The following is a 21,179-nucleotide window of genomic DNA, read 5'->3' as shown; positions in this document are numbered from 1 at the left end:
CAGTATAATAAAGTCAGACTTTCTAAAAATAGCAGAACAAGTGGGAAACGGATGTGTCACTTTTTATTCTGGGCACGTCTGAAGTTTCCTGTGTTGTGGATCAGTGGAGGAGAACAAGCTGATTGTGACACAGAGGGACGAGTTGAAGTGTTTGAAATGTGACCAAAGATTCATTTTAATCTTTCTGATTTGACTTTGACTCATTTCATTGTGAAAACAGTCAACATGTGGTAAATGTTAGGTGAGGTTTTAAACCTCTCATCCACCAGAAGCTGCATCAACTCAATACTCAAATAAAAGTGAAAATACTTTACTGAAGTTTTAATACTGCTCAACAAAAAGTACATTAATAACTGCTGGAGTTAATTCATGATCAGATTTGAGGACAGGACCTGCATGTGTGGGTCTAACTGTGTCTTCTCCACAACTAATGAAGGATTTTTCTTTTTTATGCTGATGACACACTATTTATCCTCAACTCTCCCCGACCTATCGAGACCCTTTCTGATGTTGAATGATGAGATTAAACTGAAGTAGCACTGCAGCAGCTGTTGATAAAAACCTGGAACTGGTCTTTGATTCAGATGATCTTCTGTAAAAGAACAAACTCACTTTATCTCCAAGAGTTCATTGTTGCTTGAATTCATACAAACTCTCATCCATTTTGTTTCCAGTCATCTCCGTAGACTTTACTGTCCCTTCAACAAATTAACTGTCTCCAAGCGAATCAGTACATTTCACCTGCTCTCGCCTCCTTAAGCTTGTTACAGGTGATGTGGAGATAATGTTGAAATTTCCCATTCAGGTTTATTATCTATGACATACACAGAATTAGGATTATATCATTTGTCATTTGACTAAAATACACAGTAGAATAGACATTAAAGATGAGAGTAAACTAATAAATGACTGCATAAAACAAGTCTAAGTCTGGTTTCTGATGTTCCTCTAAATCTGATGATTTGACACAGTTCTTGATTTTCCTTGAGTTTATTTTAAGTTTATCTTGATCTGTTTAAATCCAAACCTGCAGCTTTTCCCCAGAACTGGAGCACGACTAAGACTTTTCAAAGTGAATCCCACACAAGTCAATTGTAAGTAAATGTTGAGAAATATTCTTCTTTTGTGTTTTTATTTAGTTGATAATTTTTAATTTCTCAAGTTTTAGGTTTTATTTCTTCCTGCACAAGCTACATTAATGTATCTGTGTGAATATGAAGCTAAATGTGTGTTTCTATACATTTAACTGTTCTTCTGCAAACAAAATAAAAACACATTAAGAGATGAACTAATCTGCTTTTTTGTTATTGCAGCATTCAAATTGGTTAAATGTACTGGAATCAAACTGCAAAATCAAACATTTTACATTTTAATAATAATAATATAAATAATAATAATAAATATGTATTTTTACTTAATTTACTTTTCTAAGAATTCACAAAACGTAAATATTAAAACATGTGCTTTCCTGTAAACATAATAATACATCTCTTTTTGCTTCATTATGTGGTTCATCTAATATTATTATGCTGTTTGTATTATACTGTTTTTCAATCACATATTATAATTAATGATTCTGGTCTGAATCATTTCACAGGAAAACTAATCACAGACAACTTTAGCTACTTATATAACTATATAAACTATACTTATAAGAACTTTAGCTACTGTTATAAAAACTGTTTACACTTGTACTTGTACTAATATTAAATATGAAATAATAAAAAATGGTTTTCATATAATTGCTGATTAGCAATGTACAGAAACACTTTCTGATCACAGAGTTTTTTATGTTGCAATATATACTAAAAGTGGTCGAAAGTGTTAAAAAGGTTTATTTTAAAATATTACAGAGCAAGCTACATATTCAGACATAAAAACAAAAGCAAAATATAATTTAAAACATACAATGAAGAAAACGGACCCACACAGGTTCTACGAGTAACATAAAGATATAATTTAAAACGTTAATGTGCTGCACCAGGCTGAATCCTGTTTACAGGCAGATGTATTTGAACCATTCATATTGTATTTCATGTTACTACTGGATTTTGTGGCCTTCACTTTTACTGTTATTACATTTTTTTCTGTGTGTGTTTGTTTATTTTACTGATTTTACCGGTGGAACATGTGGAAAAATGTGTGTCTTATCTGTGGGAGAGTCGTTAGTGGAGGTGGCTGCGTTTCCATCACAGCCTGGTTTATCACAGGAACCACTGAAGCTCTGCTCACTTCATTAGCCTGAAGGCCAAAAGACTCCGATAAACATCTCCCACGTCTCCCACTTTAGTTTACATTAACTCCCCCTGCAGCACACGTTCCCCTCCCCAAACCGAATCCACAGGAAAAACAAGTGGAATAGATCCATTTATTCTCATGCAGATACATGACTTTGCATTTGTCATGCTTTCATTAATGAATTACATTTATTTCAATGTTTTCATTATTAATTGATTGACTGAAGTTAAAATACAAACAAATTACTGTTCAGTGCAAAATTACTCAAAACATCTGTAGTATCTGTTTAATATAATTAAGAAGTTGGAAACATTTATTTTATAAATGCACAAATTACAACTTTATTCTGCAGATTAGATTTTTTGCAATAGAAAATCTTTTTATTCTGATCATATTATGATGTCATTGTTGTTTTAGTTATGACAAGATGTTATGAAAACCTATTCCCAACATAGTTTCTTCCAGATATTTAACCTGGTTTATTTGACTTATTTAACAGCTTCTTTTTCTTTTTTTGCTGACGCTGCAGATTCTGACTACATCATCATTTTACAGCCGTTGGTTTGTTCAGTCTGGTTCGTCTCTAATGATTTTATGACACTCTCTGTTAAAACTCAAGATCCCAACCGGACTCTTCATCGGGAGGAGGGTCTTCGGTGTCCTCTGGGAAATAGTCAAAGTTGCTGTTGTCCAGCGGTCCGTCCACCTGATGGAAGAACACAGGATGTTAACAGAACACTCGTCTCTGTGCTGCTGTGCTTCACAGAGACGCTGAGTGTTGCCCACCGTGGGTGTGAATGGAGGCTCTATGGTTCCCAGTCGAAGGCCGTCCCAGTTGAAGCCCTCAAACCACCTGAAGGACAAGGATGTGTTGCCATGACTACAGTGTTATCTCTCACAGAATGCACTGTAATATGCGTCTTTACTGCCTCACTTGTGTTTCTGGATGTCCTTCACTCCATTTTTCTGATTTCCAAGCCTCTCTGAAGGATTGTCCCTGGAAACACACACAGACACAAGAAACAGAGACAATTTAAAACAGTTCAACAACTTCACCGTCTCTGTACAGCTCAGTTTACAACCTGCAGAGTCGTTTGATGAGATTCGCTGCGCTCTTTGTGATCTTCTTGGGAAACTCAATCATGTCGATGCCTCTCAGGATGATGTTATAAGTCTTCATAGGATCAGAGCCAGAAAATGGAGGACTGAAGACAGAGATTGGAACCGTTTCATTTATTCAACTTGCACCAAACAATAAGTTTAGGTCCAAAAAACATTTGAACATGAGACTGTGATGTTACTTCGCTGCTGTACCTTCCACTGAGCAGCTCAAAGATCAGTATTCCCAAAGACCAGCAGTCAGCAGAGCTGTCGTGGCCTTTATTCAGGATGATCTCTGGGGCGACGTATTCAGGAGTCCCACAAAATGTCCACGTCTTCTTACCCAGACCCACCTTCTTAGCAAAGCCAAAGTCCACCTGGAGAAAACAACAAACAGGAAAAGTAAGAGCTGTCTCTGTAAAATGTTTCTCGATAAGTCACTAAAACATCTCCACACCAGTTTGGCGTATCCACGGTGGTCCAATATGATGTTCTCAGGTTTCAGGTCTCTGTAGATGATTCCTCTGGAGTGCACGAAAGCCAGAGCCTCGATGACGCAGCCCGTGTAAAACCGCGTGGAGCTGTCATCAAATGAACCTCTGCAGCAGACATTTAACATTTAAATATTCATTTTGTCTGATCAGCCCAAAGATAGTCGGCTAACTGTTGGTTAAAGGAAATAGTGAAACTACAATGTACAGACACAACAACAAATATCTTGAGGTGAATCCGGCCGTGCACCTGTCCCTGAGTAGTGTCCACAGTTCTCCTCCGAGACAAGCCTCCATCAGCATGTAGAGATATTTGGAGTCTCTGAAGGTCCGATACAACCTGCAGGAAAACAGGGAGTGCTTTTTAAAAAGTAGAAGCATCAGATTCAGTCAGGTGTGTTTTATGTTCCTCGTCACCTGAACCATGTTTACACCATGTTCCTGAGTGGTTTTCTGTTTGACCCTGTTTTCTTGTTAGTAGCTTTGTTTGCCAGGTTTTACTTTAAATCCCTTCGACCCCCAGCCTCCTCTCCTCTCGTATGCTTTCTGGGCATTTTGCAAAACAGATGCAAAAAGAGCACGTCTATGTGAAACTGCAGTCTGACCTGATGATGAAGGGGCTGTGAGCCTCCATCATGATGTGGCGCTCGGACAGGATGTGACCCTGCTGGCTGGTGTCCAGGATGTGACGCTTCTTCAACACTTTCAGGGCAAACGATCGATTGGGATCGTTCTTTAATTGCACCTGAACACACAAACGCACACGTTCAGTACAAAAACAGCTTCTACCTACATAATCAGCTGCTACTGAGCGTCTTCGTATACAGACGTATTCACCAGCTCCACACGGCTGAAGCCTCCCATCCCCAGAGTGCAGATGATGTTGAAGTCATCAAGTGAGACACTGGAGAAGAAATCTGCCTCCGCCTGCAGTCTACACAGAACAAAGAAGAGCTGTGTCATTAGTCAAGTTTCCATCCACACGTATTTATCTATAAGTCACATGCTTCATGTACGTCAGTCAGTTTCACTTCACTTGTTACTCAAACACCAACTTTTACACCTCACACAGCAGGAAACACTTTGACACTCGCAGGTGTTTAATGTGAAAAAGCTGAAGGTGAGAAAACAGGTGGATGGAGACGCTCTCACAGTGAACTGGGAATAGCTGCAGACTGCAGCAGTGGTCAGACAATAAGTACCGGACTTTCTATAAATACATGATGAAGTGAGGGTTTTCATTACATAAACATCTGCTGTTTGAAGCTCTTCTCTGTGCGTATGAAGCTGTGAATGATCTTCAAATCAGGTGCTGGACAACCTAGCATTAATAAACATCACACTCTGGCTGTTCTTCTACTGTACGCGTAGACAAGCTGAACTCACTTTGCCTTGACTTCATCGCTGTCGTACTGCCTGTTGTGTACGTCGTTCAGTCCTCCAATCAGCTGTTTGAAGGACCTGGGACACACCAACATGAGCCAAATGTTAAATGCAACATGTTCCCCCATTTGAAAACTGATATTTACGTGTGACAGCTCACTCACTCTCTATCAATGACCAGACACGTGACGTCTCCCACAGCTGTGATACTGGCTGTGCGAACGTCCTCGCTGCAATGAAAGAAAGAAGACTGCACTTTGTACTTTATATGTTTCCATGAGTCAGATCACAAACTGGACAGGAGTCTGTCTGTGTTTCCTCAGCTACATGAAGCTTTAGTGACATAAATACCAGTAAAATAATCATTTTCATCCTGAAATTGTTCTGAAATTATTTTAAAACAAAGTGTGTTAAAGTGTGAAATCGTTTACTTTCCATGTTCGTGTGTGTGTGTGTGTGTGTGTGTGTGTGTGTGTGTTTCACCCTTTGAGCGCCTGCTCTCCAAACCAGTCCCCTTTAGAAAGAGTCTTCATCGTCACCTGCTCCTCGTTGTCTGGGATGTGCTGTGAGACGTTCACCTGTGGAATTAACATAATCAGAGTCTCAGCTAAAAATAAAAAAGGTCTGCAGTTCTCTGTCAGCAGGGAATATAATTAAACTGCTTTAAACACCTGAAGAACTGGAGCCACAGGAGCAATCAGTGACACCCAATCAATATGATGTTATTCATCTTCAGCCTGTTGATTTGAGTTGTTTGTCTGTGATCTCTCACCAGCAGGCGTCTGGGATCTTTCAGATGGGATGGCGACACTTAGTTAGAATAAATTAATTTAAGTGTTACAGTGTAAGAAATTACAAACACACAGCTATATAATAATAAATAAGAATAACAAATAACTATCATTTTAAAATCCAAATAGAAAAATCAGAGGGGAGGCCAGGGAACTACAGACACCATTCAAACCTGTGCAAGTGCACAAAATCACAAAGGTGTGTTCCTCACTTTTCAATCACTGAAACATAACGTTTTTATAGTAGCATTATAGTATTATAATTATATTATAACTATATTATATAGTGTTATTATAGTAGTATTATAGTATTATAATTATATTATAACTATATTATATAGTGTTCTTATAGTAGTATTATAGTATTATAATGTTTTATATTATATAGTGTTCTTATAGTAGTATTATAGTATTATAATGTTTTATATTATATAGTGTTATTATAGTAGTATTATAGTATTATAATCTAGTATATTATATAGTGTTATTATAGTAGTATTATAGTATTATAATGTATTATATTATATAGTGTTATTATAGTATTATAATGTAGTATATTATATAGTGTTATTATAGTAGTATTATAGTATTATAATGTAGTATATTATATAGTGTTATTATAGTATTATAATGTAGTATATTATATAGTGTTATTATAGTAGTATTACAGTATTATAATTATATTATAACTATATTATAAAGTGTTATTATAGTAGCATTTTCACGGTCTGTAAAACTGTGTGGTATCTGGTACTTTTGTCTTTTTGTCTGTGCACAGGTGATAAAACTAGATTTATCTCCGTCGATCAATAAATCTAATCTGATCTAATAAAGACATAAGATGCATCAGACCATAATCCAACCGACTAATTGATGTGTTTTGTTCACAGCTGGTGAACAGGTGATCTGTATCATTGAGTCTTACAGAAAATCCCCTGTGTTGTTTCTCTACAATGTGATTTGTGTGGTTACTATGGTTTCTCTTGTTAGTGCAATTTTCTCAAATTATCAAGAGCAACTTCGCTGTCACCACATTTAAAGCGGAAACAATAGAGAAATGTTGTTCACTAATGAAACATAAACCCTATTTAGTAGGAAGACTGAGTTAATATACAGTGGCAAGAAAAGTATGTGAACCTTGAACTCTGTAGAAGGTGGGTGATGCCACAGGACAATGAGTGGACTCCAGGAGGACAATGAGAGTCCTCCAGGAGTCAGAGCCCAGACTTCAACCCAATAGAGAGAGTTAAAGCAGTTCTGCAGGAAGAGTTGGCTAAAATTCCTCTTGAACGATGTCCAGGTCTGATTCACAGCTACAGGAAGCACCACTAGCACTAGGTCCTTTAGGTTTCACTCCAACTGAGACCAGCTCCCAGCACCCCCATCCCCGTCCTCACCTGTCCTTTACTGATGATGAAGAATGTGTCTCCGGTGGCTCCCTGACGAATAATGTAATCACCATCACTGTAATGAGTCTGAGAGCGAGGAGAGAGATGAATGTGAATCCCAATACTAGGGTTTCTATTTGTCAGACTTATCAGTGAGGCACTGGACAGAAATAGAGACAGTATGTACAGTACGTCTCACCTCCTCCAAAACATCGGCCAGTTTGCTGAGAACATCCTCAGGTAGCGACTGAAAAGAGGGAACGCTGGAGAGAAGAGAGTTCGGAGTGAGAGATGTGAGTCATTCTCATGTGGTGTGAAGTGGAGAGCATATGTAAGAGCTGTACCTGCGCAGGAAGTCTGTGTACTGGGAGTGTTTGATAAGACCAGTCCTCATCATGATGGTCTGGAAACCCAGCCGGTCAATCGCCCACAGCTTGATGTCCGTCAGAGCTGAAGATGGAGCAAAATCACACACATAATACTGTCAGCATATGAAAACCATTCATCTTCCGCCCAGTTATGTCTACTGCAGATGTGCTAAGATCCAACAGTTGTCATGCTGATTTGTGATTTGTTGCATGCAAATGTTTAAGAGAGGGTCAGAGGAGGTGTTGCATGAAGGCCCATTAGAAGAAAAAGTAAATGTTTTTTTAAATTAAACATCCAGGGAGCCACAGAATCGAAATATGAGACTGACATTAAGAATACTTTGGCTTCCCTAAAATGTTTTACACAGAACTAGAACCTGAACATTCATTCAGAGCAAATTTGTTTCTGCATCAGACTCTGACCGTAACTTTCTGATTACTTTAATGCCTCTAAATGTGCTGCTTCGCTTTCCTTTCACTCACTTGAATGAGACTGAACAACACAAGGACGCTGATGTAAAGAGGCAGACAGAGAAGGAAAGGTGAGCGCAGAAGCACATTGAAGGATAAATGGGTTCCAGAGGGCTGGATGCAGAGAGTAAACAAGTTTCAGTCAAAAGTGCCAGAAACTGCCTGTTTGGGTTTAGATATTTCTGCAGCACCTCAGAGCTCATCAACACACACAGAAGTCACTTAGACACCACATTTAAAGGGTGGGATTTCAACTGAATCAACATGGAGGTGAAGAACACAGGATGAAACAGGGACACGACTAACGACGTCTCCTGCTTTAGTCCAATCACATGAGGTTTGCACGTCAGCAGATAAGTTGACAGAAACACTGACGTATGATGAAGACTGGAGGCAGCACGATTCTGTTCTGACAGGTAGTTTACAAAAGCATGTTCAGCCCGTGACACTTTATTTATTGAAATATTAAACGTAACATATCAAGTGAGAAATGAGCAAACTCAGATTGTCTGTCGTAAAGAAGTACACGATAATAGTTGGATATAATTATTCAGTCACTTCAGGCCCAGAAGAAAACACAAGGACAGAAAACTGTGAAGCAACGTGTGTAAAAAGCTTCTCTATAAAGTTTATTATCTATCATTTTAACTGTTTCCATTTCTCACTGGGTGAATAAATATCACTGCTCCATTAAAAACCGTATCACTAATAGATGTCGAGGCCTTCACTTGGGTGTTTTCTATTAATAGAAAATACGTCAGACTTCTTTAATTCAGTAATAAAAATATATTAAATGTATTGGACATGGTTATGAGAGCAGCAGGACTGGCAGTTGGTGGGTGTTTATTTATTATATTTATTTCTGTGTTTACCTGTTACTGTAGCTGTGCGGGTGCAGTTGTACAGGATGGCCAGTTCTCCAAACACTTTTCCTGGACCGATGGTGCACAGTTTCTTGCCTTGTTTAGTCACCTCAACCATCCCCTCTGTGAACACACACACACACACACACACACACACACACACACACACACACACACACACACACACACACACACACAAATAAAGAAATACACTGCCTGAGTGGTTCAGACATGGACTCCAGACCTGAACCCCACTGAGACTCTGTGGGATGTGCTGGAGAAGACTTTGTGCAGCGTCCGACTTTCCATCCATCATCAATAAAAGATCTTGGAGACATTGCAGAAGCTGATTGAAACGATGCCCCAGTGAATGTGTGCTGTAGTCAAAGCTACGTACACTACATATATAAATGATATATTTATATTTAAATCAATCACACTGGAGCACAACATAATCCTCAGATATAGATTCAGATATCATCACACTGATTCTAGTTTAGTAGCAGAACACACAGGCCTGCTCTGTTGCACTGACTGACACCAAATCAGCTGTTAGGAGGTCACTATTTGACAAGACAAGGTGTTTGCTAATCAAACTAAACAATGACCTCCTAGCTGTGTCTGTCTACATATTTGTGAGGCAACAGACCTGAATGTTATGGACTCAAACATAAAGGAACTATAATTACCACATTTTGATTCTCTGCCCCCGTCAACCAGTCATGTTGTAGTTTACATGCATCCAAGTAGACGTTTGTGCCGTAAGGAGGTAAAGATGAAATGCCCTCCAAGCATTTCTGAGATGTAGCGTCACACGAGATGGTGGTGACCTAGACATTCGATGTTTGACCACTAAATGTCAAAGGTTAATGATTGAGTTCAGTTTTGACGGAGCTCCATCACAGTGCTTCAGATATATCACGTTCCAAAGAGTGGGACTGAGGGAAAGATGGACAACCCAAAAACGTGAGGCCTCCAGCCACATAACCATGTCTCATCCGGGGTTTTAAACAGTCACAAGAGAGCAACACAGCACAGCAGAGCAGAGCTTTCAGTCCAACTGTGTAAAAGCTTTCTGTCCTTGAACGTGAAGAAGAAGTCGATTTTGACAGGAGAGGTGTTGGGAACATAGTGTCTGACTGAACGACACAGTTTCTGTGCATTTACTCGTGCTGTATGTGTGCGAGCACCTTTGAGTTAGACAATAGCCTCACCATGATATCACTTCAGCTGCTCCTATAATATCTGGCCTCCTCCTGCTGTATTCTCCTCGTCAGACTTTCTCCATATTAAACATTACGTCTGATCCAGCCTCTGTTTACTCTGGCTGCTACAGGCTATTCTGCAATTGTGTCGCTGCTCAGACAAATGGACTGTCTGTCCATATCAGTCCAAATCAATGTTTCACCTTGGATTAGTTTTGTCCTACTGAACAGAACACGCCTTGATAAAGAGAAGAGAGAGTTTCAGCCTGTAGCAGCAGGATTGGTCATTTTATCTATTCAACACTTTGATAGAGTAAATGAACACTGACACCGTCCCCACGGGATATAACAACTGTTTTTATAGCACCTGCACGCACCTTTCCCTTTCACCTCACACAGTATCTCCAGTGTCTCATTGTATTTCCATGAATATTTTATGTCCTTGGTAGTGCTGGTTGGACTAAATTAGAAATCTGAAGTCATCTTTGGTATCTCAGAGAGTGCTGTGGGCTCTTTCATATTTTAAAAAGTACAATTTTTATCACGTGTCCCTCATGATCATTAATGCTTTTATGTCCTCTGAAATATACACAACTTGAACCAAAGCTGAGTCGTCTTACCCTCCAGAACGTAGACTGTGGAGCCGTCGTCTCCCTCCTGGATCACACAGCTGCCTTTGGTCAGGCTGGTGGGGTGCATACAGTCCATGATGGTGAGGATCTGCACACGTTAGCCCACAAATGAGTTAGTTTTAAAAAATCCGACACAACATGAAGGAAGATGCTCTGATTAAAAACAAGCAGCACCTGCCCGTGCTCCAGATGTTTCATGAAATCATTGTCCAGTAGAGCCTTCTGGATCAGCTCGCTAGACCTACACACACACACACACACACACACACACACACACACACACACACACACACACACACACACATACTAAAGTTAAGAAGGTCGTTCCTTGTCACTTCGTGTTGGTGTTTGTGCAGCAGTGAGAGGTGAATGGGCCTCATTTGCACCTCCAATAACAATGTTTGGCTTCAATCCCTTTTAAAGTTTAAAGGTCGTTAAATAAATGACGTTCAAATCAGCAGGAGATGAAACATTTAATTAAACAGCCAGACTTGACCCCACCTTCACCTCACCCTGACTTTCAGCTCTCCACAGACCTGTGTGAGTCCACCCCCCTCTTCCTCTCTACACTCTGCAGTATTGTACCTGGTGCTGTGTGTATAAAACCTGGAGACTAATTCCTTTTGCCGTTTGCACAAACACACTTGGCCATTAAAGCTGTTTCTGAGCTTTGCTGTGTGGGCTCCTCAACTCACTCTCTCGTTTTGCAGTAGCTGGTGAGGGTGACATCATTGAGCTGGGAGGGGTCCAGGGCTGTGGGCTCTGCTGAGATGGCCTGTCGCTTGGTACGCTGGGGCTCATCGGGAGCTGCTGGACTCTGAACTGCTGTACCTGGACACAAAGACCCGAGCATGCAGAAGCTGTCAATTACTCATTCATGGTTTATTTCTTCCATTAAGTCAAAGCATCTGTTGCCTTGTTGAGGGAACAACACCTGAACTGGCAGGTATGGTAATCTCTGTGTCAAACCTGTGTTTGTTGTCTCTGCAGACGTGGTTGCGTGCTGCGCGTGCTGTGAGGCACTGCGATGCCTGTCCAGCTCTATCTGCAGCTGTCTGATCAGATCATCCTTAGTGTCCAGCTCCAGCTCCAGCTCATCAATGAGAGCGTCTCTCTGTCGGAGCTCCTCGATCTTCAGCTGCAGAGCCAGTTGAAGGTCCCGCAGGGTCCCACCAGCGCTCTTAGACAAAGCCATGTACACGTGCATTGACAAATAAACTGGGAAGTCAAACACAGGAAATAGATTTGACCCTGTAACAGCTGGAGATAGAAAATTCATACATCTGCAAAACATAGTCCATCACCACAAAGAGCCACAAAACAAGCTCAAAGAAACACAAATAACAAAAACTAAAAGAAACACGCACCTACCTGCTAATACAAAAGTATTTATATCATAATAATACAATTAATGACAATTAATTGCAGCTTTCACAGTAGTACCCAGTTGTTTTACACTTTTGATAACCTGCCTAGTGAAGATATTTCTTTCAACTAACTATTTAATGCAACGTGTTGTGCTCCCCCAGAGCCCACCATCTAAATGTTTATTCATATTTAATAACAGAGATGTTAATGGTGCACTTACTTTTTCAGAGTCTCTGGTCATGTAAACGCTGCTGGATGAGCGTCGGTTGCTCCAAAGGATAAAATAAACAAATTCATTAATTATTGAAGCTGGTGCAGACGGTTCCTAATAAAACACCTTGAAAACATCAGGCAGAGAGCGGAGCCTCAGACTCGGAGCCTCAGCGGGAGGATGGAGGAGGAGGCGCAGATGCGCACAGCTGAGTTTGACAGCTCTACAAAATAAAAGTCGGCGCCACGCTTTTATGTTGAAAGGCTTGTTTGCTTGGTGGAATAAAGAAGCTTCTGTGTTCACTGGAAATATTTATTATTGGAAATTAGACACATAGACACAAACTGACAGAAAAAAAAGCCAAAAAGATCGAGTAAAATTACCTCAAGGAGACGTAAGATGACAATGAACAGATACAAAAAGAATTAAAAATGATAATAATTCTAAAGAAACACTAACTACCTACTAAGTTTTTATAAAGTGTTTATATGAGTTATTCTACTTCAAGCTTTAGGTCGTTTTTGTCTCTTTCTGATTTTTAAAAATCTTAAATCGTTTCTGTGTTCACTGTTGCCTCCAGTGTTTTTCCGTCACTCACTCTCTGAAAATAGTAAATTTGCTCTGTTTTATCTGATTAATAATAATAAAACTACATTTTATCTTCTGTCCTGTCTGCGCTGTGGCGCCTGCCTGTAATGACCGCACTGCGCCGCTGGGGGCGGCAGTTCTTCATCACTGTCTCCGCTCCGCCACACACGAAGAAGAAACAACAATCAAGATGGCGGCGTGGTTTGTCCCTGTAGTTGATTTTTGTTTCTTTCTGTAGTTCTGAAGTGTCTTTGTGGTGGTTTTGTGTCTCTCTTTGAATAGTTTGTGTTCTTCCAGAAGTTCAAACAGAAGTAACTGGAATTTTTTGAGCCTCATTACTCATAAATATCAGTTTGTACATGTAGGAGAATCTGTTGTCCACTTTGTGTCCAACCTTTAGAGACACATTTGTGTTTATCAGTCTTCAGCCTTCATGCTAGATGTCACTGACCACTGCTGCAGTCTGCAGCTATTCCCAGTTCACTGTGAGAGCGTCTCCATCCACCTGTTTTCTCACCTTCAGCTTTTTCACATTAAACACCTGCGAGTGTCAAAGTGTTTCCTGCTGTGTGAGGTGTAAAAGTTGGTGTTTGAGTAACAAGTGAAGTGAAACTGACTGACGTACATGAAGCATGTGACTTATAGATAAATACATGTGGATGGAAACTTGACTAATGACACAGCTCTTCTTTGTTCTGTGTAGACTGCAGGCGGAGGCAGATTTCTTCTCCAGTGTCTCACTTGATGACTTCAACATCATCTGCACTCTGGGGATGGGAGGCTTCAGCCGTGTGGAGCTGGTGAATACGTCTGTATACGAAGACGCTCAGTAGCAGCTGATTATGTAGGTAGAAGCTGTTTTTGTACTGAACGTGTGCGTTTGTGTGTTCAGGTGCAATTAAAGAACGATCCCAATCGATCGTTTGCCCTGAAAGTGTTGAAGAAGCGTCACATCCTGGACACCAGCCAGCAGGGTCACATCCTGTCCGAGCGCCGGGCAGGATGTTCGAAGGATGGACTCATACTTTTCTTTTTATTCTGGCAACATCATGTTGAATCATCATCAGCATAGCACAGTTATCAGACTTATTCAACTATATAAAAAAACTAAATCTGGTTAAAAATCTGTTTTTAAAATAGAGTTCAGCTAAACCAGGCTAACCTGTTGTGGTCAAACTAAAGGAAAACTAATTACAGTGTGTTCTTAGGAAAAATAAGGACATGTAGCATTTATATGATTGTTAGAATAACGTGCATTTTGTTACCTTGAACACATACAAATATAAATACAGGAAATAAAAGCTACTCAAACAGCAGTTAATACATTTTAATGAGTAATGTTTGACTGAATTTTGACAAACTTCTGTCACTTCGATTATAGAACAGTTCATACTCTGACACGCTGGTCTGGATGGTGGTGGCTGCACTGGAGAGACAAGACTGACGCATGAAACGCGTCCCTGACTGCAGGGAGGACCAGGACTCAACAGACACCTACAGAGACAGGACAGAATGAAGTTCTTCTACTTCACAGGTGGGGTGGGGGACACAAACACAGTCACATGTGTTTTAGAGGAATGCTCTTGGCTAATTTCAAAATGACTGGTTGTCAAAGTCGCTCTTCTTCTTGGCGTTGCAGAGTCTGCAGATGATTGCTGTGGCAGTGAGGGTGATGATGATGAAACACCCAAGGCTAAAGAAGAAGATCCTCAAGTATACCTTAGAAGGCCTAGGAAGGGGGGGGGGCGGCGCTGAGATGACAGAAGGAGGAGAGGTCACATCTTCATGGTCGACTTTGGGATAAACTCTCTCTGAGTGAGTATCTTTACGTACCTTCGACCACAGTGAGCCACGCAGAGTGGTATGAGATCCCGACAGAGTTTCCTGCCAGACACGTGTACTCCCCAGCATCATCCAGAGTCACGTTCCTCAGAGTCAAAACCTCCATTTCTCCAAGTGTTGTGTTTAAACCTGCAGTCTGAGAAAGAAACAAATTAAATGCATTTTTATTTATTCTAATTTAATAACGACCACTTCCTGATGTGCATGGCAGAGCGTTCCTGAATTTCTGAGCGGCTGAAGCAAACACACACCTTGAGAACGCGGACGTATGGTAATCCGTCTGGTCCTGTTTTCTCGCCATTGACAATGATGTGTTTGAGCCACTGGATGTGAGGCTGCAGGTCGCTAAACACTCGACACATAAACTCCACATCGCTACCAACCACTGCAGTTTGGTTAGCGGGCAAACCGGCCTGCAGGATCGGTCTTTGAGGAGGACGCTCTGCAACAAAAAGGTTTTATTTTAAATCCACTATAGTGGTGTAAAAAGGCTAAATCATAAACATAAAAAAATTTAATATGTCCCTTTGCTTGGATGAAGGTCTATTTTTGCATCCTAGTTTTGTGGGAGGAGAACCGGACCCCGTCTTATTGCAGACGCAGAGCAGTTTTGATGGTTTTCAGAGGAAGAGGTGCACACACACATATTCATGACCCTTTTCTAAGAAGCCAGATTCAGGGCTGATTTGGAGCCAGAATTTGATTTCAAGCCAGTTCTTTGCATTTTATCAGCCAAAGAAAAGGCTCCTGGCCAGGAATGGCACCTCTTTGCTCATCTAGATCCAAGAACTGCATGTTTCAGGAACTGGATCTTCATGACTAACAAGATCAACAAGCTTTTTTTCCAGCAACCTAAAGTTGGTTTGGACACAAAATTTAACTGAAACTCACAATAAAGCTGCACACTCAACTAACAATTCTCATTACAGTTCTGCCTTTTCACGCGTTTTTAGGATAAACAATCTTGATTAAAGCTGATTTAAATAAATAATCTGATTATGTTGTTGTTGTTGTTGTTGTTGTTGATTGCAATTTACAATGAATGTGTCTGTCACTAAAGTTAATTAATTATACAGTGTCAGGCATCTGTGAAGTCTGTTACCTGTGTCTGTGTCCTCTGCGGTCGGTCTGGACTGAGTCTGAGGAAGCTGGACCAGCAGAACCAGCAGGATGCAGGACAGCAGCATCAGGTGGGAACAGGGAGAAGACATCGTGTCCTAATGGGTCACCGTAGTGAAACTTCCAGCCTGAGAACAGACGACAGCACAGAAACAGACGATAAAACGAGATGCTCAGATTCTGTTTAATGGTTCAGGACCATTAGTTTAGACACTGATTATTATTATTGTTCCAGACAGACAGTGGTTTCCATTCATTTCACAAAAGCAGGGCAGCGACTAATAGATGTTTGTAACATTGATTAATCAGCTATTGATTCATCAGAGCTTCATTGTTGTGAGGAAACTATTAAAAACCCATCAGTGAGCTACACTGCAGCACGGGACGACATGTTCCTTCATTACCATCATCATCAGTCTGCATTCATCATCCTGCTGCCACAAATAATTAAATAAATAACCAAATGTGAATTAATCCGCCACAGAAAATAGTCCCCAACAAGATGACTACTTCTTTTATTCCACAACATGGAAGAAAAAAAAAGTCAAATGTTTAGTTTGAGTGTTTAAAAGGTTCCTCACACTGCTTCACGTCAGAACACCAAACATTCTAAATTCAAAAACTGCTGGAAGAAAGGTTTCTCCACCTCAGATGAGGATCTAGAATTTTAACCTGAACATGTCGCTCTAACCCTGAGCACCTACAGGAGGGTGCTACAGGGATCCTTCCTTACATTTCAAATACAGGAACTATAATAATAGCATCTCGATTTCCCTTTGAGATTAAAATCTCATCTGTGTCTCAACCTAAGAAAGACACAAAATCACACAGAGAAGAGGACTTTTATAATTATTAAATCCAGTCTTCTAATTTTTCCTGTATCCTGCTTGAAAATAGGAGTGTGGGGTGGGTGGTGCTGAGCAATCTGACCACGTGTCGCCAAATCTTTCCCATTTTAAACACTGTAACTTTAAATAAAAGAACGAAGCTGATGCTACTTTACAACTTATCTGTAGATATTGTATCAGTGGACGTGTTTCCCAATAAGTAAAAAGAAACTGGTCCATCCATCCCTCAGCTTTTCAGAACTCACTTCTCTCTCTTGCCTCCACCCTTCCTGTGATGAAGTAAGCCACAAGAGTCAAACAGGAAGAGAGACCCACTGATTTTAAAGTTCTTAATTCATTCCTCCAAAAGTGGATTTATGATGTGTTTCTGGTTTGAAGGTGTCTGTGCTGCAGTATAAACCTCTGTGGGCAGCTTACATGGAAGAATGAGACTCCTCGTGCACACGACACATTCTTCAGCGTGGCACCACGAATGGTTACGATTAAACGCTTCAGCCAAGCAGAGACTGATCACTATCAAGTCTCTGTGACTCAACAGTACTGATGCTTTTTGAAGTACCAGTACAACAGTACTGATGCTTTTTGAAGTACCAGTACAACAGTACTGATGCTTTTTAAAGTACCAGTACAACAGTAGAACTCCCATCAGCCTCTTTGCAGCAGTTTACTGCTTCACTTTCGACAATCGACTGTTCGATTGAGTTCAAACTAATTCAGTTTCATTATAAAGCTCCAAATCATCTGAAGGCATTTTCCAAAGTAATGTTATGTCCTTGCACAATTATATGGAAAATAAAATCCCCGTTTGAGCAGCTGTAGGTCAAACACTTACAAGTATTACTTGTAGTACTGTTTACTCTATTTAATACTTTAACAACTTTCCAGTGCAGAACTATAGTTTACTTCCCAAACGATATCTCAACATCAGACAAATACAGACAGTCAGCATTAACATACGATGTTATGGGATCTTCTGCAGAACACGGGATCTGGAGCCGTACCTGTGTGAGTGGATCCAGAATCAGCTGTTCTGGTTTATCCGAGGACGCGAAGCTGAAAAATCACAGGTTACAAACTCTGTCTGGATATAACTGTGTCTTTTCCAAGAAGGAACACAGAATCTCCTCCCTCCCAAACACGATGACTCAGTGCTTTCACTTACCAAACATCTGCAGCAGCGGATACATGGTTGAACATACGGAGGTCATTTACAGGAATGTCTGACTGTACGCCTGCAGATTTCCCAAAATTCCAAGTCCAGCCTCCCACTCGATTAATACTCCTCTGAGCCTCCCTTATACTCTCTGTTTACCCAGTGGTGCAGGCCAGCCTCTGTGACTGTGTGTGGTCAGGATCCTATCCACCAAAACAAGCCTCTCTGTGCCTGCAGCAGCAGAAAAGCCCCACAGCATCATGACTCCCACCACCACGTTTAACTAGGGGACTTTATAAAACTCATCCCCATGTTTCAAATACTCCGAGCAAACTTCAGCCTGGCTTCAGCAACAATCCTCTTGGCATCCGAGGATTCTATTTATTCTCTATTTATTCTCTTTTCAAGATTTGAACTCTTGCTGTTTTGATCACAACCACAGAAATTGTCTCTTTGTGCTTTGCAATCATGCAACGTACCTCTGTTCTAGATACTGTGAAGCATTCAGACATTGTGTGAAATCGAAATCAGCTTCTTACCAGGAATATAACAGTAATTCCTCTTAACCAAGTGTTGAAATAGTAAATTCCCTCCGTTTTATCTGATGAATAATAAAACTATATTTCTGTCCTGTCTGCGCTGTGGCTGCTGCCTGTAATGACCACAGTCCGCCGCTGGGGGCCGCAGTCCTTCATCGTTGTCTCTGCTCCACCACACACGAAGAAGACGCAACACAAACCAACATGGCGGAGACGGATGGAGAAACAAACCATGAAACAGGCAAACTGGAGTTGTATCCTCTAGAAATTTATCATGTAGTCATATTTTGTCACATATTCGCGTTAAAACTTGCTGTTTTGTGATTTACTTGTGAAAAGCGTCTGTGTAGCTGCAGCATGTACCCCTCGTGTACTAGCACATTGACAGAACTTCACATACATAACGTTAATTATCGGTTTATGTAAAAAGTATAAACCGGCAATGTTTGCAAAACCCAGAAAGTCGTTATAAAACACTTATTGTTGTACAAAATGTGTCTTCAGAGCCCCCAATTGCTGTTTTAGCCATCTGGATGGCAATAATTAGTCTGGCGAAGGTTATAAGAGATTTTTTACTTAGTTCCTCACTCTGCGACTCTGTTTCTGAATCCAAACAAAAATGGCGGCGTTAGCTGGTCGGCTAGCGTTACAGAGTCAGGAAACAGGGTTAAAACTGTTAGAACGTGCAGCAGACAATATACATTTTTATCCGGATGTTTAGAAGATCGGGTTAACGTTCTTAAAATATCATCAGATCAATGAAAATGTATGATGGTGTTCGAACATAGTCCGTAAATGAATTACTATTGAAAGCTAATGACCGCTAAGGCTGTGAGGCTACATCAGGGGCATTTTTCGAAATCGGTTCATTTTAACCTATTTTCACTTCGATGGAAAGACTAAAAACTGCTAAAAAGCAAATTGGACTGTAGATATTATGTTATTTTTATTGCAGTGACTAGCTAAACAATTAGTTACTCCATTTATTTTGAGAGATTCCATCATTTTCAAGAGAAAATGGAGATTTTTGTCATTGTACAGTTTTCTTAATGATTTTAAATATTATGTCTTTAGATTGTAAACTGCTGCTGAGACAAAACAAGTCATTTGAAGACCTCACATTAGACTCATTGAGAGAATGACTGACCTTATAGTGAATTATAATGATCATTAGTTTGTGCACAGCTCTTCAGACACTCTCCACAATGTTTCCTTGACCTCCTGCAGCTCTCTGGACGTTCCCTTCCCGTCGTCTCGTGATGCTGCCATCGCTCTGCGCTCTCTGTCTCCGGACCGAGAACCGAGAAAAGGAGGCATCAGCAAAGAGTTAACAGTGTCTGGCAGCACGTTGTCCGTGTAAGAAACACCGTGCACGCTTCGAACCTTTCCAGCTGTGTTCTGTGTAACTTACTGTTTAACTGCTGTGTTTCAGGAGGTGGAGCGCAGATGAAGCACGAATCCTCCGAGTGTCTGTGAACTCATTCCTGGATCATCTGTCACTCGTTTTGGAGACCATGGAGATGTTCGGTCCTCCTGTTTCCCAGTGAAGAATCATAAATGACTGTGGACTGTTTGAACCTCTGGTCCTTCTCTGGAGTTTTCAGGTGCGACATCTAGAAGAAAAACAGGCCGTTACTGTGAGGATTGAAAAGGGAAGTTTGAGCATCTAGCAGCTTCTAGTTCATTCTAGAAAACCACTGTTTTCTTGTTGAAGTGGACCTGAGGGACTCCAAATTAACTTCATCGTTAATAACTTTATTATATTTTGGAGTTTTATCTACTGAAGCTCATGTTCAGATGAACCCAGCCCATTGTTTTTGACCTGTTTCTCTTTCTGAGAAGTGGTTTAGAGACTGATACTTCACAGCGCTCTTCTCATTTGAAGCTGTATTTCTAGCTCTCAGTGAAGTTTGGTGCATTCATCTTCTCACATTGTGCTCACTTGAGTTCTTTAGATAAAGTGTGTTAGAACCGTGCACTTTGTACTTATAAACCTTAGAATTGTAATTTGACTTCATTTTATTATTTTCACCAGATGCTCGCCAACATTTTTTTTTTAAATGTGATTTATTTTCTATATTAAAATGATTAATAAATCATTACTTCCAGGAAGTCTGAACGTACACAGGTAACAGGTTTAATTGACCAGCAGAGGGCGCTACACAATTACTAATTCATCCTCCTCTTTGTTTTTTATTGTTTCTTTTCCTCTTGTCAAAGACCCAATAAATCATTTTTTAAAGAATTAAATAGTCCCAGCTGTCTTTCACAGCTGTGAGGTTACAAGTTAAATTAAAATCTAAACCTTTGAGTCGTTATCGTAAAAAGTGTGAGAAAAACATCCCCCTTTGTCTAAATGACTGAACAATAATTAGACGACATGACAGTGAAAAGGAAATGGAAGTTTCACAGTGAGCTACAGGACTTTCAGAGTTATAATAAAATTTGGCACTGACGTTATGTGGTGTCTCTCTTGGAGTTAATTTCTTTTTCAAAATAAAAGCATGCATGGTAGTAGCAAATGCAAAATGCAGTTACATAGAGAACAATTACTTTGGAGAGCTGAAGCAAAGACCTGAC

At 40.3% G+C, this 21,179-nt stretch overlaps 4 protein-coding genes across 10 annotated transcripts; 2 read left to right on the top strand and 2 right to left on the bottom strand.

The window, feature by feature from the left end:
* Positions 1-2,528: 2,528 nt before the first annotated feature.
* Positions 2,529-7,801, bottom strand: LOC113159044 (cGMP-dependent protein kinase 1-like). The gene is made up of 15 exons (XM_033326277.1): positions 7,737-7,801; positions 7,592-7,655; positions 7,402-7,479; positions 5,697-5,791; positions 5,378-5,443; positions 5,217-5,291; positions 4,668-4,764; positions 4,436-4,575; positions 4,081-4,170; positions 3,797-3,938; positions 3,553-3,716; positions 3,321-3,443; positions 3,173-3,235; positions 3,025-3,091; positions 2,529-2,944 (listed from the first exon to the last, which is right to left on the bottom strand). The coding sequence occupies exons 1-15, from the start codon at positions 7,787-7,789 to the stop codon at positions 2,846-2,848; spliced, it is 1,416 nt and encodes a 471-aa protein (XP_033182168.1). The 5' UTR covers positions 7,790-7,801; the 3' UTR covers positions 2,529-2,845.
* A 5,067-nt stretch (positions 7,802-12,868) lies between these two features.
* On the top strand, positions 12,869-15,285 carry LOC113157993 (cGMP-dependent protein kinase 1-like). 3 transcript variants are annotated; one of them, XR_003298547.1, is made up of 4 exons: positions 13,765-13,898; positions 13,991-14,632; positions 14,738-14,913; positions 15,152-15,285. XR_003298547.1 is itself a non-coding variant. In XM_026353630.1 (3 exons), the coding sequence occupies exons 1-3, from the start codon at positions 13,206-13,208 to the stop codon at positions 14,168-14,170; spliced, it is 381 nt and encodes a 126-aa protein (XP_026209415.1). In that variant the 5' UTR covers positions 12,869-13,205; the 3' UTR covers positions 14,171-14,207. The 3 variants fall into 3 exon arrangements, 1 of the variants encoding a protein (XP_026209415.1); XR_003298546.1 differs by lacking the exons at positions 14,738-14,913; positions 15,152-15,285 and adding an exon at positions 12,869-13,299 and having other exon boundaries at positions 13,802-13,898; positions 13,991-14,120; XM_026353630.1 differs by lacking the exons at positions 14,738-14,913; positions 15,152-15,285 and adding an exon at positions 12,869-13,309 and having other exon boundaries at positions 13,802-13,898; positions 13,991-14,207.
* On the bottom strand, positions 14,411-18,179 carry LOC113157991 (fibroblast growth factor receptor 1-A-like). 4 transcript variants are annotated; one of them, XM_026353627.1, is made up of 6 exons: positions 18,070-18,179; positions 17,909-17,960; positions 16,043-16,187; positions 15,192-15,382; positions 14,932-15,076; positions 14,411-14,849 (listed from the first exon to the last, which is right to left on the bottom strand). In XM_026353627.1, the coding sequence occupies exons 3-6, from the start codon at positions 16,149-16,151 to the stop codon at positions 14,692-14,694; spliced, it is 603 nt and encodes a 200-aa protein (XP_026209412.1). In that variant the 5' UTR covers positions 16,152-16,187; positions 17,909-17,960; positions 18,070-18,179; the 3' UTR covers positions 14,411-14,691. The 4 variants fall into 4 exon arrangements, with proteins under 4 accessions (XP_026209412.1, XP_026209414.1, XP_026209411.1 ...); XM_026353629.1 differs by lacking the exon at positions 18,070-18,179 and having other exon boundaries at positions 14,411-14,592; positions 17,909-18,048; XM_026353626.1 differs by lacking the exon at positions 18,070-18,179 and having other exon boundaries at positions 17,909-18,047.
* Positions 18,180-18,746: 567 nt separating this feature from the next.
* LOC113159082 (EKC/KEOPS complex subunit Lage3) lies at positions 18,747-21,059 on the top strand. Of its 2 annotated transcripts, none has more exons than XM_026355578.1 (3): positions 18,747-18,853; positions 19,827-19,955; positions 20,032-21,059. In XM_026355578.1, exons 1-3 carry the CDS (start codon positions 18,804-18,806, stop codon positions 20,144-20,146), a joined length of 294 nt encoding a protein of 97 aa, XP_026211363.1. In that variant the 5' UTR covers positions 18,747-18,803; the 3' UTR covers positions 20,147-21,059. The 2 variants fall into 2 exon arrangements, with proteins under 2 accessions (XP_026211363.1, XP_026211361.1); XM_026355576.1 differs by having other exon boundaries at positions 18,764-18,868.
* The last annotated feature ends 120 nt before the right edge of the window (positions 21,060-21,179 follow it).

This window comes from Anabas testudineus, chromosome 12 (assembly GCF_900324465.2).
Source record: "Anabas testudineus chromosome 12, fAnaTes1.2, whole genome shotgun sequence".
Taxonomy (NCBI): domain Eukaryota; kingdom Metazoa; phylum Chordata; class Actinopteri; order Anabantiformes; family Anabantidae; genus Anabas; species Anabas testudineus.
This window is presented reverse-complemented; position numbering and strand designations above follow the sequence as displayed.

Coding starts and splice junctions, on each gene's coding strand:
- LOC113159044 (XM_033326277.1), bottom strand. CDS start 7,789: ATGATGAGGACTGGTCTTATCAAACACTCCCAGTACACAGACTTCCTG. Junction 7,656..7,736: donor TACACAGACTTCCTGCGCAG/GTACAGCTCTTA, acceptor TCTTCTCTCCAG/CGTTCCCTCTTTTCAGTCGC. Junction 2,945..3,024: donor AGCCTCCATTCACACCCACG/GTGGGCAACACT, acceptor TTCTTCCATCAG/GTGGACGGACCGCTGGACAA.
- LOC113157993 (XM_026353630.1), top strand. CDS start 13,206: ATGACCGCACTGCGCCGCTGGGGGCGGCAGTTCTTCATCACTGTCTCC. Junction 13,310..13,801: donor TGGCGGCGTGGTTTGTCCCT/GTAGTTGATTTT, acceptor TGTTCTGTGTAG/ACTGCAGGCGGAGGCAGATT. Junction 13,899..13,990: donor GCTTCAGCCGTGTGGAGCTG/GTGAATACGTCT, acceptor TTGTGTGTTCAG/GTGCAATTAAAGAACGATCC.
- LOC113157991 (XM_026353627.1), bottom strand. CDS start 16,151: ATGTCTTCTCCCTGTTCCCACCTGATGCTGCTGTCCTGCATCCTGCTG. Junction 15,077..15,191: donor CATACGTCCGCGTTCTCAAG/GTGTGTGTTTGC, acceptor TTTCTTTCTCAG/ACTGCAGGTTTAAACACAAC. Junction 14,850..14,931: donor GTGGCTCACTGTGGTCGAAG/GTACGTAAAGAT, acceptor CTGTCATCTCAG/CGCCGCCCCCCCCCCTTCCT.
- LOC113159082 (XM_026355576.1), top strand. CDS start 18,804: ATGGCGGAGACGGATGGAGAAACAAACCATGAAACAGGCAAACTGGAG. Junction 18,869..19,826: donor GAGTTGTATCCTCTAGAAAT/TTATCATGTAGT, acceptor GACCTCCTGCAG/CTCTCTGGACGTTCCCTTCC. Junction 19,956..20,031: donor TCTGGCAGCACGTTGTCCGT/GTAAGAAACACC, acceptor GCTGTGTTTCAG/GAGGTGGAGCGCAGATGAAG.